Source organism: Budorcas taxicolor, chromosome 1 (assembly GCF_023091745.1).
Source record: "Budorcas taxicolor isolate Tak-1 chromosome 1, Takin1.1, whole genome shotgun sequence".
In the NCBI taxonomy this organism is placed as follows: domain Eukaryota; kingdom Metazoa; phylum Chordata; class Mammalia; order Artiodactyla; family Bovidae; genus Budorcas; species Budorcas taxicolor.
This window is the reverse complement of record NC_068910.1, coordinates 192,392,058-192,406,843: the sequence shown is the minus strand read 5'-3', so window position 1 is coordinate 192,406,843 and position 14,786 is coordinate 192,392,058. Positions and strand designations below refer to the sequence as shown.

The 14,786-nt window shown below is 44.2% G+C and overlaps 1 protein-coding gene across 1 annotated transcript in view; it reads left to right on the top strand.

The window, feature by feature from the left end:
• Window positions 1-14,786, top strand: part of CLSTN2 (calsyntenin 2) — a 731,451-nt gene that overhangs the window by 688,398 nt on the left and 28,267 nt on the right. The window contains exon 9 of the mRNA XM_052642128.1: window positions 3,655-3,817. Coding sequence (XP_052498088.1) covers window positions 3,655-3,817 — 163 coding nt within the window. The remainder of the gene's footprint in view (window positions 1-3,654; window positions 3,818-14,786) is intronic.

Below are 14,786 nucleotides of genomic sequence, written 5' to 3'. Positions count from 1 at the left end.
AGTGAAAATACAGGGCAACTCCAAAAAAAAGTAAAAAATTAAATAACTATTTAAAAAAAAATAAGAGATAAGTATCTGCTCAAGACCCTGATTTGGCAGTGAGCATGCTGAAGATGCAGGTTCGATCTTTGGGTTGAGAAGATCCCCTGGAGAAGGAAATGGCATTTCACTCCAGTATTCTTGCCTGGGAAATCGCCTGGCAGAGGAGCCTGGCAGGCTACAGTCCATGGGGTCACAAAGAGTCGGGCATGACTTAGCAAATAAACAACAACAACAAGGGAGGATTAAATGGTACAAGGAAGAGGAAAAGCTGCTTTGACATTGAGAAGCATGTTCCAAGATTGATTATTGCTATGACTACCATCTTCCTCCGGTCCTCAAAGATTGGTACCTCGTACTGCCTGTAGGAAAAAAAAAAAAAAAAAGCTGTCCAAGTCCTAGGACCTCAGTTCCAAGCTATCCTTGTAGCCTCATCTCCCACTCTCACCTTTCCCAAACCGATGTGACTGTGTCTGTGCTCCTTCCCTCCTCACAGGGCAATCAGACACCCACCCGCCTCCACCATGTCACTCTGGTGCCTCACACAATCTGTGGGCATGAGTCACAACTGTTGCAAGCCCTTTGTCAATTCTATGTCTGAACTGGAAGCTCCATGAGAGCCAGTGCTTTATTTCCTTCACAAAGCAGGATATGCATTTAGTAAATGTCCACAGGACTGAATGAATGAGTGAATCTCCATTCGTCCCAAGCCTAGTATCTTTTTTTTTTTTTGGCAATAGGACTGATGAATGAAGGATTAAAAGATTGTTGCTCCATTTGCCTGGAATGTTTTCCTTACCATCTATTCTTAACAGAGTCTTAGCAGTTCTAGTCACCCTACATACCACCTTCTCCCAGCCAGAATTCTGGATCTCACGGTGCATTGTGTCTTGTCTGTAAGACTAACCTCAATTCCCATTTCATTCAAGTCTCATGTGTATTTGATACCTAATCACCACCACCACCCCTGCCCCAAATTGAAAATCTGAAGGCAAAGCACATACCTGATAAGTTCTGCGTTCCACATAGCCTCTAGTACACTCCCTCACACATTGGTTTGTAGGTAAATGCATCACACATTGAATAACTATGTTCAAAAATACCTGATTTCCTAAGAAAACCAACTCAGAACTTCCCGTGTGGGCTTTTCTAGGCCATTTAGACCAACTCTTGGCAGCCTAACTTCCTCCCCTCTCATGAGAGGCTTCTCCAGTCCCCAGATCACCCTGGAGTACCACCCTGCTCCCAGCCCAGACCTCCTTGGCGTTGTTCCTGCTACCCACCCTGTAAGTGATGTGAAAGAAAGCAAGCCAGAGGACCCAGCCTCCACCCAGCTTCGGCAGACATGGAGCACTGTAGAGTCAACCAGCACGTGGATTCAATGTGGCCATCAGGCCCGAGAGCATGGCCACTGAAAGTGGGGTGGTGGTGACCTGGGCAAGGAGCCCTCTTGTGGTGCCCAACCAACTTTTGTGTTCTGTCTACATTTCAAAGGGTATGAGGTGTAGAGAGGGTTACTGCACTTCCACCTGCCCTCTTCCCACCCAGGACTAGTCAGAGGTTTCCTGATGCCTCAGAGAATATCCTGGGGGTGGGGGTATTCTGACTAGCCATCCTTGACTTGCATCCTGGACTGCAAGTCCAGGGTACGTTGGGCCTCCTTGGATTGGAAGCTTCCTCATTCGGAACTCTCCTTAGCTCCTCATTCTTCTGTTGCCCCCAGGCCCTGTCTCCAGGTCTTCCTTTGTACCACACCTATACCCCTAGTCAGCCTCACCTGGGTCCCAGACCTACCCCCAGACTCCTGCACCCAGTGCAGTGTCTGATCACAGGCATCAAGTAGGAGGGGAGTATAAACTGGGTTAGGACCTCTAGTGGGATATATGCAGTACTGAACTGTATACTCATGAAGTGTAACAGGATTTTGGAAATGTCTGCCTGGACCCCTCCTTCTTACCTTCCAAGGGTCCCTAAAATATTCATCAGCCTTTATCAGGTTAATGGACTTCAAAAGGAGTAATTTTCTGAGACATGAGACAAGACAGTATAAAAAGAACATTAAGGGGAAAAAATCTTACTCTAAAATGAAAGGGAAAAGATCATTTAGCATCCCTGTTGGTGTTATCTATTCATGAGAAACAGCACATTTAATCCAGAGTGGGGTGTAGGGAGGACTTCGATGCCCTCCCTTGGGGTCACCTTCCTGCAGAACTCATCTGTCTCTGCTCCTGCAGATGACAGGGGCAATGAAGACAAGAGGATGCAGAAGGATCTGAGGGTGAGGGAGTCAGGGAGAGACAGAGTCTAATGTGACGTCTAAGGCACTTGCTTGGATTGGAGGGAGGGGGTGCCATTCCCCAGCCTTGACACCTTTTGTTCTTCCTAGCTCCTTTCCCAAGACACGCCATGTTGGCTTCTAATTTGGATCATACTGCAAAGAGATCAAACCAGTCAATCCTAAAGGAAATCAACCCTGAATAGTCATTGGAAGGACTGCTGCTGAAGCTGAAGCTCCAATACTTTGGTCACTTGATGCAAAGAGCTGGCTCATTGGAAAAGTCCCTGATGCTGGGAAAGATTGAGGGCAGAATGAGAAAAGGGCAACAGAGGATGAGATGGTTAGATAGCATCACCGACTCAATGGACATGAACTTGAGCAAACTCCGGGAGATAGTGAAGGACAGAGGAGTCTGCCATGGAGTCGCAGAGTCAGACATGACTTAGAGACTGAACAACAAGCGGGATTTGAGTACCTTGAGGTCAGGAATAGTGACTTTATCCTGGCTCCAAATGTCTCTACCCACCCATTAAGGTTAGGTTTTGGTTCCCAGGTCTAAGACCAGAAGTCTTAGGTACTGAAATTATGAGCGGACATGAATGTGGGTGTGCTCTGTACCAAGTTCAGCCAGGAGGACTCATCTGTCATGCCTTTTTGGCTTCCCAGGGACTCTAAGGAAAGATGAAACTGAATCTTCTTGGGAAGACTATCTGTCTCAGAATTTATTTTGCTTCAGTTGAAGGGAGCGTGCCCAAGGGAGTTCCTTGGGCAAGCATTAATATAGACAAAGGAATTGAAGGTTTTCTGTTCTTATGAAACTCCTTCTTCCTTTGTCTGTTGCCTTGTCCTTGCTCATAACTCCTAATTTCTTCCTCTTCTATTTTGTCCTTTCTCTTTCCCTTCCTCTGCCCCTTCTCTATCTTCATCTTCATTTCTACGTCCAGTCTAGCATCTTTCTTTTTATAGCGCCATCCATCCCCCAGCTTCGAAAAACATTTTTGATTTAACTTTTCTCTGTTGCTCATAGAGAGCAAGTTTAAATTGACACCCCCACCTGTCCACCAAGAACTTGCCAACCAAGATAATCCGTCCATAGTCAGATATTTGCTCAATGATTAATTTCCCAGGTGTTCCTCTATCCCATGGTTTGCTCCATCATATTTGATGTGTGTTTCTCTAAACTCAGTGCATATCAGCCATTATGTTCACTGAGTTCTTTGCAATAAACATTGTTAACCTAAAGGTCTCTTCTCCCTCTTTCATAATTAGAATAAAAGTCTGTTGGATGTTTCATTGCGTATTCAATTTTAAGTGTTGCTTCTCTTTCTTTTCACTAGATTTGTGACAAAGAATGGCATTACTATGTCATCAATGTGGAGTTTCCTGTGGTCACCTTATACATGGATGGAGCAACGTATGAACCATACCTGGTGACTAACGACTGGCCCATTCATCCATCTCACATTGCCATGCAACTGACAGTTGGCGCTTGTTGGCAAGGTAACCCTTAAGTCCAGCCCTTCTCCCTGGCCCATCTGTGTACAGTCCATCAAAGGCACAGGCAGAGAAAAGGGCAAAGCAAGTGGTATGAGCTTCAGCCAGGAAAATTTACTATCCCCTACTAATAAAACAGGACTTAAAAAGATAAGGAGGAATCCAAGCACTAACCTTGTGTAATAATAAAGCACTTGGCTTGAGACCAGATTTTGACTTTAGATCAACATGAGCAATTTCAGGATTGCCTCTGAGTTGCTAATGCATTTTATTGTTCTGGAACCTTATCTGGTTTCAAACTGGGGCTGTGTAGAGAAAAGCCTGCAAGTGGAATCTGGTATAAAAAATTGCCAGTTGGCTCTGTTGCTCTCTACACTGGTCAGGAGACAAGGATCTCTCTTTATCCCCACTCAAATTGTGTAAGACCCCGACCCTCTGTTCTGGGAACTCACTTCCTCTGCTGCTGCCTGTCCTCCAGTCCCCAAACCCAGACTCATCACCTCTTTGGAATTAGGAGAGCCAGCTCTCTGAGCATGCATCTAGCCTTTCTGCTCCCCACTCAGATCGGTGGAGATCTTTATCTTTGCTCCCTTTAACAGCTGGGGTTCTTTGAAGTATCAGTGAGAGACCAGAGGGGAAGTAAAGTGCTCCTCAAATAAGCAGATCAGTACTTTGAGATGACTCCTCAAACTCCGGATGATGCCTTCTTTGAGGGTTACTAAGATTTGAGACCCTGACCATTTACTGTGTGGGGAGGAAAAAGTGGGTTGTGGTACAAGATTATGACTTGGGAGGACTGGCTCCCTCTAGGGGAGACATAAACCCCTCTGGGTTGGGACAAACAGTAAGTTCTGGGCAGCTCCATGCAAGAGAAGATGGCAAGAAGGGAACATGGTGCAGCCTTGGGAGCACTAGGGACAAAACCCAGGAAGGAGACAAAGCAGGAATGAGGCAACAGAAGACAATGCATTTCTTTTAATTGAAGTATAGTTGCTTTACATTGTTGTATTAGTTTCAGGCATAGAGCAAAGTGATTCAGCTATATATATACATATACATATATATATATACATATATAAATATATATGTATATATATATATATCTTCTTTTTCAAATTCTTTTCCCTTATAGGTTATTGCAAAATCTTGAGTAGACTTCCCTGTGCTAAATAGTAGGTCCTTGATTATCTATTGTGTTTATAGTAGCGTGTATATGTTAATCCAAATTCCTAATTTATCCATTCCCCTCTTTCCTTTTTTGGTAACCACGGTTGTTTTCTGTCTGTAAGTCTGTATCTGTGGGGGGGAGGGGGGTTCCAGTTTTTAAATATATTTGTTATTTAACAAAAAGAATTTATTTAGCATTAATTTTTTTTAATTTTTAATTGGAGGATAATTGCTTTACAATGTTGTGCTGGTTTCTGCAGTGCAACAATATGAATGAGCTATATGTATATGTATATGCCCTCCCTCTTGAGCCTCCCTCCCACCCGACCCCCAGCCCAGCCCTCTAGGTCATCACGGAGCATCAGGCTGGGCTCCCTGTGTTATGAAGCAGCTTCCCACTAGTTATCTGTTTTACACATGGTAGTATATATATATATATGTCAATGCTACTTTCTCATGTCTTTGTTTTGTATATAAGTTCATTTGTATCTCTCTTTTTTTTTTTTTAGATTCAGCATATAAGCATTATCAATGATATTTGTCTGGTTTACTTCACCTTGTACGATAATGTTTACATCCATCCATGTTGCTACATATGGCATTATTTCATTCTTTTTTTATGGCTGAGTAAGAGTATATTTTTGAGTAGAAGTCACCTACTTGAAGTCTTATGTACATCACATGACAGTAAAAATCTTCTCAAACGTTTCGTAGAATGTGATAAGAGCTCGCCAGTATTGCAGAATTCCCCAGGGTATCAGGAGAGGAAGACTGTCATCTGGCGCGAGCCCATGAAACTAGTCAGTATAGCAAGGCTATACTATTCAGAGGTTGCCCAGGAATCATACTCAGAGGTTGCCCAGGAATCATTAGTGTTAGAACAACAGCCCTCTCATGTGGCTGCATGCCCCAGCTAGACACCACAGCCAGCCCATAGATTGGAACATAGATTGGATGCTGCCCATAAGAAAGAGTGCTAAGAATGCATTTGAGTCAGTTCTAATGAGGTGGATGAAACCAGAGCCTATTATACAGAGTGAAGTAAGTCAGAAAGAGAAACACCAATACAGCATTTTAATGCATATGTGTGGAATTTAGAAAGATAGTAACGATGCAAGACAGCAAAAGAAGCACAGATGTAAAGAACAGACTTTTGGATTATGTGGGAGAAGGTGATGGTGGGATGACATGAGAGAATAGCATTGAAACATGTATATTACCATATGTAAAATAGATGACCGGTACAAGTTTGATGCATGAAGCAGGGCACTCAAAGCTGGTGCTCTGGGACCACCCAGAGGGATGGGGTAGGGGAGGGAGGTGGGAGGGGGGTTCAGAATAGGGGGACACATGTGCACCCATGACTGACTCATGTCGATGTATGGCAAAAACCACCACAATATTGCAAAGAAATTATTCATTCCCCAATTAAAATAAATGAATTAATTTTAAAAAGAAAGAAAGGGCCCTAATCATGTTGTCACCATGAACCTTACCATGACTTCCCTAGTGGCCCTCAGGGACCACATCTGATCCCCATCATCCCAGCCTGCAATGGAAACCTGCAGAATCTCTAACTTCCTTAAGCTCCTATTAATACCTTCTCACCAGTTTCCTTATCTAGAGTAATACCTATATTGCAAGGTTATTATAAGGACTCGGTGGCATTCACTTGGAGTGTGCTTGGCATGTTTCAGTTGAATGAATGTGTAAATTGGAAACATTTGCTGGTTGCCTCCTCTACCTCCTTCTCTGCTCCTTGCACCTAAACCCAATATGGCAGATTTTCCACAAGACCTTGGTACACTTTGGCTTCTGTGATTTGAGCTTCCCCACGGCTCCCTGAACATACTGACCTTCTCCCCTTCCCCAGGACTACAGGCCCTGGCCAGCCAGGTCCATCTCTAGGTCAGAAAGAAGGTCTCTGAGCCTGGGAAAGAGTCAGTCAGAAGACAAGCACGGAAAGATGGGGCTGATGTTGTAGGAGAGAACTCATCATCCAGGCTTCTGAGCGCAGAGACGATTTAGGTATCTTTTCTGAAAGGAAAGATAATCTTTGGTGAATTTTCAGCATGGGAGAAAAATCCCTTAAAGTCTTTAAAAATTGAGCTTTGGGGGATGAGTATGAGTTCCCTAGGATAATAAAGGTAGCAACAGCATACACCATGGCAGAGCAGCTTGGCGTCGGCATGCCCAGGGTGCCCTACCACTGGAATGTTCGTGGATCAGAATGAGCGGGGAGGAGGAGACAGAGCTGAGACCAGGCCATAGGGTGCATCTTGCCTTGTTAGGAGCTTGGATTCTCATGAATATTTACATGCTCCCTGGAGCCATATTTTTGTCTTGAGTGGTGGTGTCGCTAAGTCGTGTCCTACTATTGCGACCCCATGGACTGTATAGCCTGCCAGGCTCCTCTGTCCATAGGATTCTCCAGGCAAGAATACTGGAGTGGCTTGCCATTTCCTTCTCCAGGGGATCTTCCTGACTCAGGAATCGAACCCAGGTCTCCTGCTTGGCAGGCAGATTCTTTACTAACTGAGCTACGAAGGAAGTCCCCTTTGTCTTGGGAGGAGACATCAAAAGGTCTTTCAATAGGACACAGTGCTGTGAAATTGATGGTCTGTAATACAGCCCTTGCCTTGGCGTGCTTCTAAGCCTTCCGAAGTCCACTTATACGCACATTATAAGCCCACTGTGTGAACAGGCCTTTTTGGGACTGTAATTGTGGGGAGTTTTTCAGGTACTTTTGAGGTTGGCAAGGGAACCAGTTCCCATTTGTGAAATTTCCATTCAGGGGGTTAACAATGGGGATGGAAAATATTGTGCTAGCAGCTGCTTGCTGGGTGCTCCCAGGAACTCAGAGCTGGCACTCAGAGGCTCCAGCTCAGAGGCTGGGCAGGACTCTGCCACCCCAGTTAGCCTACTGTGTCCTGTGGTTGAATCAGAAAGCCAGAGTAATCAGTGGAACTTCATTTTCATGGGTATTTTTCCAGTAATTAAAAAAAAAATGAGATTTCATTTACACTTAAGAAATATTGCCAGGATGGCCTCAAGCGGGCAGCATATCTTAGTTCTAGAGAAAGGCTTTTGAAGTCAGGATGAACCGTGCATCTCAAGAGAGTCCTTCTGTCTCTGTGTGGCTGCTGTGTGCCACCTAGCCATCACCTCTGTGCTCTGCGTCACCGTTTTCGGGATGGAGTCAGAGCCTCTCTCCTGGCCAAGATCAGTCTGTGCTGACTGAGAAACCACTGCCTTTAGACAAACACCAGGTCCCTTGTCTCTCTCTGGGTCATGCCATGCGGGAAGATTGTTTAAAAGACTAATTAATCTGTCCTTTTCCTTAGAGTCCCTATTCATCCATTTCTAACAACAAAAATTCAAGTTCTACTCATATATGATAAAAATTATATAATCTCCTTTGTGCCTGGACCTCTACCCTGGGTCCAACCACCCAGGGCCTATAACTCAGTTGTCATGGGAGTGAGTCAGGAAGGGTACTGATGTGCCAGCCACAGAGATGACCCAGCAGGTGACACTCCAGAGCACCTCTCCCCCATCACGACAACCAGAGAAGCTCTGACTTATTTATTTTATATGATATCAGAGCTAGAGTTGTTTTAATGAAATGGCTAAATGTGTTTGAAGAAGCATAGCTGTAAACATACACGTAAGAAGGTACCACCCTGCCCCCTGCCTGAGCCTTATCTGCTCTTGACAGAGCTCATCACTGTCTTCCCTGCTTGTGGCTCTGTCCCCAGCGACCTCTGCCTCTGCTGGGGACTCTCCTCCAGCGCTCTGGACCTTGGCCTTCCTAGAGTGTCCAGCTTTGCCTCTTCCTAACGATGGCACCCCCTGGTGTTGGATGAGGAGGGCCTTCTACCCTAGCTCCTGGTCTGGCTGAGTCCTACCCACTACTTAACAAACAAAGCAGCAGGAGAGAGAGAGAGAAGGGGATAGTTCTAAAAATTAGACTCTGTTAAGGAACAGACACAGAACCCCCACTTACTTGTGGCTTTTGGGAGGGGCTGAGGCAAAGAATATGAATGGCCAAAAAAAGAATAAAAAGGCAGAAATGATGCTGAAAGTTGCAGTAATCAATAGCATCCGTTCCTCAGACAGAGGGGAATTGGAGCCACATGTGGTCCTGAGACCTGGTGTACATTTTCAGGTCATTATTTTTGCCAGACACTAAAATTAGTGCAGACTTGGAGCGCATGTCATCACTTAATAAACTTGGTCTAATTTAATACAAATTCTCTTAATAAAGTCTGTGTTGAAATTATTTCACATCCCTGGAGGTCTCTGCTGCTGGGAGAGAAGCACGTGCTAGCATAGTCTGCCTTACATTCAAGTGGCATTTCCCAAGGGCTTCATGAAGCTTGGGTCCCCCAGGTTCCACAAGGAGGCCAAGGTCAAGTTTGGGAAACCATATCAGCCATCCCCACAGCCCCACACTGAAGAGTCACAATGCACCTTTTTTTATTCAAAGCTCTCAGAAACTCACCAAGAAACCAAGCAGTTTGACATTACCTAACCTATGTTTCTCAGTCTTATTTCACTGTGGAACTCACTCTTTGTAGATTAGTGTTCCTGGAGCACTGTTTGGGAACCATCTCATTGGAGTTATTAATGGAGGTCTCTATCTCCCACTAAGGCATGGATTTGCAAAAGGCAAGGACTATCTGCTCTCAAAGACTCCCCTTCCCTCCCCTTTCTTCCTATTTTATGTCCTGGAGAAGGTCAATAATTATTGGTTATTGAATTATATCCCAGTTTTGAGTTTGTTTTGACAAAGGTGTATGGCTCACGTCTGACTCACAGGGGTGACTAACACAGTGTCTCTTAGCATTGTCTGTATTTAAAAATCAAGTAAAGGTGATTCTAGGCCCTAGATTTCATTTGGCATAAGGGTGTATTGGTCTAAAGACAACACAGATGAAATCAGCTTTAAAATTTGGTGATTTATGTGTGGAAATACAGGATAACTGAGTTACAATTTTAACTTTGAATCTCATTCCGAAAGTTACATTAATTAGAAAATTTTAACAAGGGTCTTAGAGCAAAAAGACCATTTTAATTCTAAGTATCATTTTAACTTCTCTGAGAGACACACTAGGGCAAGGAGAAAAAAAGAGAAGGAGACCCCTGAAGAAAAAGAAGACTCCCATGACATCATCTCATCTCAGAGCTCCTTGGTTCTTGCTGGCACCAAAACTGCTAGTTTTGAGTTCCTGCACTGTGCTCAGCTCTGGCTTGTCTTCTCTTTAATAACCCTGTGTTGTGGATGTAATTATCATCTCCATTTTGCTCATGAGGAAACTGAGACTCAAAGAACATAAGAACCTTGGGAAGGGTCACCTAGAGCCTGGATTTGCACCGAGAACTGTGTCACCCACAGCCTTAATTACACTGCTGCACCCTCCTCTGCTTCTAGAGATGTGTAGAACCAGATGACATTTAATAGCCAAGCAAGGAAGGCCAGAAGATTCTGGAATCTGCAGTCAAACCATTTGCCAAGACTCCCCGGGCATTCTTCCCCAGATCAGACAAAGTCAAGCTAAGGCCAAAGATAATGACTGGCCCACTGGGCATCTTGGTTTAATGGGAGGGCTGAATCTGGAGTCAGAAAAGAATTCTAGACCCTCACTGTTGCTGCTTACTTGCTCTGGGTCTTTGAAGACTGTCTTGCCTCTGTGCTCCTGGAGAATGGCAGAGGCATTCTGGTTGATATATGAGGGCCCTTCCTCATATATCAACCAGAATCTAGGTGCCTAACGCCAGAGTACTGACTTTTGGGGTCATCCCATAAGTCATATGTTTCTTATGAACTTAGAACCCACCATGTAAATGTTGACTGAAAATGCTGGAAGGATGGAGACATAGCAACCAAAGGATCAAGAAAGCCTGCTGAGACTGTGTCATGGCCAGCCCTGAGGGCAGAGCATCCCTGACTACCAGTCCTTACAACTACAGTTCTAAACCCTGGGGTTGTGTGCAGGTTTTAAAGCCACAGTTTATGGGAGTCTATTACACACTTCACTTAGTCTTTGCATTCAGTGGATATCTCCATCACTGAAATGAGAGAAAGCAAGATTTCGAATGGTCTCACCATTTGCATTGCTCAAAATTGATAGCCAACCATCCGTGAAATTGTGTTCATTGAGAGGCATCCCCATCAACAAGCCATGCACAGAGCAGTATCCAACTCAAGCAGGAGGGAACATGGCCCCCACTCCTTTCTATGTGCTTCTCAGACTAAATAGCTGTGGGAATGACAGCAGGAAAAAAAAAAAAAAAAAAAGACCAGCAGCATCCCACACATACTTTGCAAAGGGAAGCTACTTTGTCCATTCACACAACACAGGTCTTTTACTCAGAGGAAAGTGAATATTATTGATTCTAAAGCTATGTGTATAGTTGGTGGGCCCACCTCTCAGTGGAAAGAAAGCTGAATGAAAACTCTGGCTCAGAATAACACAAGCTATGTTAAATCACTTTTGCCAAAGACTATTATTTTTCAGGAGGACTATGTTTCACAGTAAACTTGACACAAATCTTCGGGAGTTGCTGCAGAAATCATTTATTGTCTACAGAACTCCGTGTAATTGGACATTCACCCTCAGCCTTGTATCAACTCCAGCCTGTCCTCATCTTTCTGAAGCAGCCCAATTATGAGATCCTCCAAGAAATTCTGCTCGAACCCTCCCAGCCATATGTCTTGTATGGCACTCAGGTCAAAAGCTTGAGAGCAAGCAAAACCTGAGTCTGAATCAGTTTCACTAAGTTCTGCCTGTAGGGCCTTAGGCAAGTTACCTAGCTGTGAAAACATCATCTGTAAAAGAAGTTGTAGTTTAGCGGGTAAGAATCTGAATTCAAAAAGAAAAAAGTCATTTTTCCACATCCATCTTAGTGTCACTTCCAGTCCCTCTTCTATCTGAGTGGGGGGATTCAACCTTGGCACATTTGGAATTCTCCCATTTCTTTAGTCACTCAGTTGTGTCTGACTCTTGCAACCTCATGGACTGTAGACTGCCAGGCTCCTCTGTCTGTGGAATTCTCCAGGCAAGAATACTGGAGTGGGCTGCCATTTAGGGTGCCAGCTGATTTCAGGGGGATGTATAAGGGGCTAGGGTGTTGAGGGGCCCCCAGTCATCTCTCCATGTAGGTGTCTACTGAAACGGTGTCCATCTCTTTGATCCTCAGTCATTAGTGGTCCTTCGGGGTCATCAATGCTCTGTGTAATTCCTTGTCTTAGGGACACAGAAATACCTCTGCTGCTTCTCATATCTCGTAAAACCATGCTTGGTCCCTCTCTCCATCTATCCTGATGTGCCAGGTTCGCTCTCTCTCCCAACATCACACACTGTTTCCAGGTGTTCACCCTCATTCTGCATCTCTGTCATCCTATCCATCCACCCCTCCCCTGCCACCCCCTAGTCTGGGGTATCATCTCCTAGACTGGGGAAAGGCAGGGTTTTTTTCACCCTCTATTTTCCATGGATGTTAAAGATACATCTTCCCCACCCTTCTAAATTTAGGACTTGAAATGAAATAGAGGAAGCGACTCAGCTCCAAGCCCCATCTTCTCTTCCTCCTGTCAACCGTTCTTGCAGCAATGAGCACAAGATAGAGATGTGTTTAAACTGAGGGTAAGATGGAAAAAATCAGAAGAGACAGACTATGATCTCAAAAGTACTATCCTGCCACTTAAGCATTATTAAATAAAATACCCTGGGGAAAAAAATCGTCATGTTTTAAGGACCCAATGTGTGTGTGGTAAGTTGCTTCAGTCATGCCCAACTCTTTGCGACCCTATGGACCATATCCTGCCAGGTCCTTCTGTCCATGGTATTCTCCAGGCAGGAATACTGGAGTGTGTTTCCATTTCCTTCTCCAGGGGATCTTCCCAACCCAGGGATCAAACTGCACCTCTTGAGTCTCCTGCATTGGCAAGTGGATTCTTTACCACTAGCACCACCTGTGTGTGTTAGTAGCTCAGTCATATTCAAGTCTCTGTGACCCCATGGACTGTAGCCCACCAGGCTCATCTGTCCATGGAATTTCCCAGGCAAGAATACTGGAGTGGGTCGCCACTCCCTTCTTCAGGGGATCTTTTGGACCCAGGGGTCAAACCCAGGTCTCCTGTATTGCAGGCAGACTCTTTACCATCTGAGCCACCAGGGAAGCCCTGGGGACTTAATAAATCACTGCTATTATTTTTCCCCTCTGATCTGTTAGATGTATTTTCTATATCATGTGTTTGGAAATTAATCATGTACTGCCTTAGGAAATCAACTGAACTGGCAATTTACTCTTATATTTTTATTTTACTTTTCCAGTGTCTATACTTTATTCTCCCAAATGAATGTGAGCTCCTGGAAAACACAGTCCTATCTTATCATCAGCTGAATCAAATAGAATGCTAGGCAAACAGCCAACACTTGAAAAATGTATGCAGGTCTAGCCTTAGGAATCTGTGTTTGTAAATATTTGGGGAAGGTTCTTTGTGTTTGGAAATCAGGTAATTTTCTTTTCTTACAATAATTCATGAGCATGTGTATGTCTAAATGTTAGCAGAGAAGCCATGTGGTGTGTGCAGACACCCTAGATATTAAACAGAAAGATTTTTCAGTATATGTATACACTCTTTTTTTTAAATCCTGCATCACAACCACCTCTGAGTGCAAATATATTTCTAGTTTTTGCTAGCCTCCTATTGCACAATGCTAATTGAATTGCTTTCTTGGAGTCGTGCCATTAATAAATAGAGTGCATCACAGGTCTAGGATTCTTAAGTCAAAAATAGAAAACATGGCTGTTTTGCTGAGTGAAAATAGTGTGTAGGAAGATGTTCTGGCACCCAGGAGAGTGTAAAGGATGGTGAATGGTGAGTGAGCGTTGAGGGGCTCTGGGTGGCAGACCACAAGGGCTCTCTCCCAGCCACACTCTATTTTTTCCAATTTAATTTTAATTGGAGGATAACTGATTTAAAATATTGTATTGGATTCTGCCATACATCAACATGAATCAGCCATAAGTATACTTATGTGACCTCCATCTTGAACCTCCCTTCCACCCACCACCCCATCCCACCCCTCTATGTCATCACAAAGCACCAGGTTGAGCTCCTTGTGTTTTATACAGCAACTTCCCAATAGCTATCCATTTCACACATGGTAACGTATGTGTTTCAATGCTGCTCTCTCAATTTGTCCCGCCTTCTTCCCCCACTGTGTCCACAAGTCTGCTCTCTATGTCTGTGTCTCTCTTCTTGCCCTGCAAATAGGTCCATCAGTACCATTTTTCTATATTCCATATATATGCATTACTATATGGTATTTGTTTTTCTCTTTCTGACTTACTTCACTCTGTATAACAGGCTCCGAGTTCCTCACTACACTGACTACATCCACCGCACTACAACTGACTCAAATGTGTCCCTTTTATGGCTGAGTAATATTCCATCGTGTATATGTACCACAACTTCTTTATCCATTCATCTGTGGATGGACGTTTAGGTTGCTTCCACGTCCTAGCCATTGTAAATAGAGCTGCAATGAACATTGGGGTACATGTCTTTTTTTCAATTGTGGTTTCCTCAGGGTATATGCCCAGTAGTGGGATTGCTGGGTCATATATGGTAGTTTTATTCCTAGTTTGTTTTTTTTTCCTTTTCTTTTTAAGGAATCTCCATGCTCTCCTCCATAGTACCAGCCACACTCTATAGACTGGGCTGCCTAGTACCACCAGGATGACCAGCTGGTCCTGAGTATGGATGCATACACTCGCTCTCTAGAAGCCTACATTT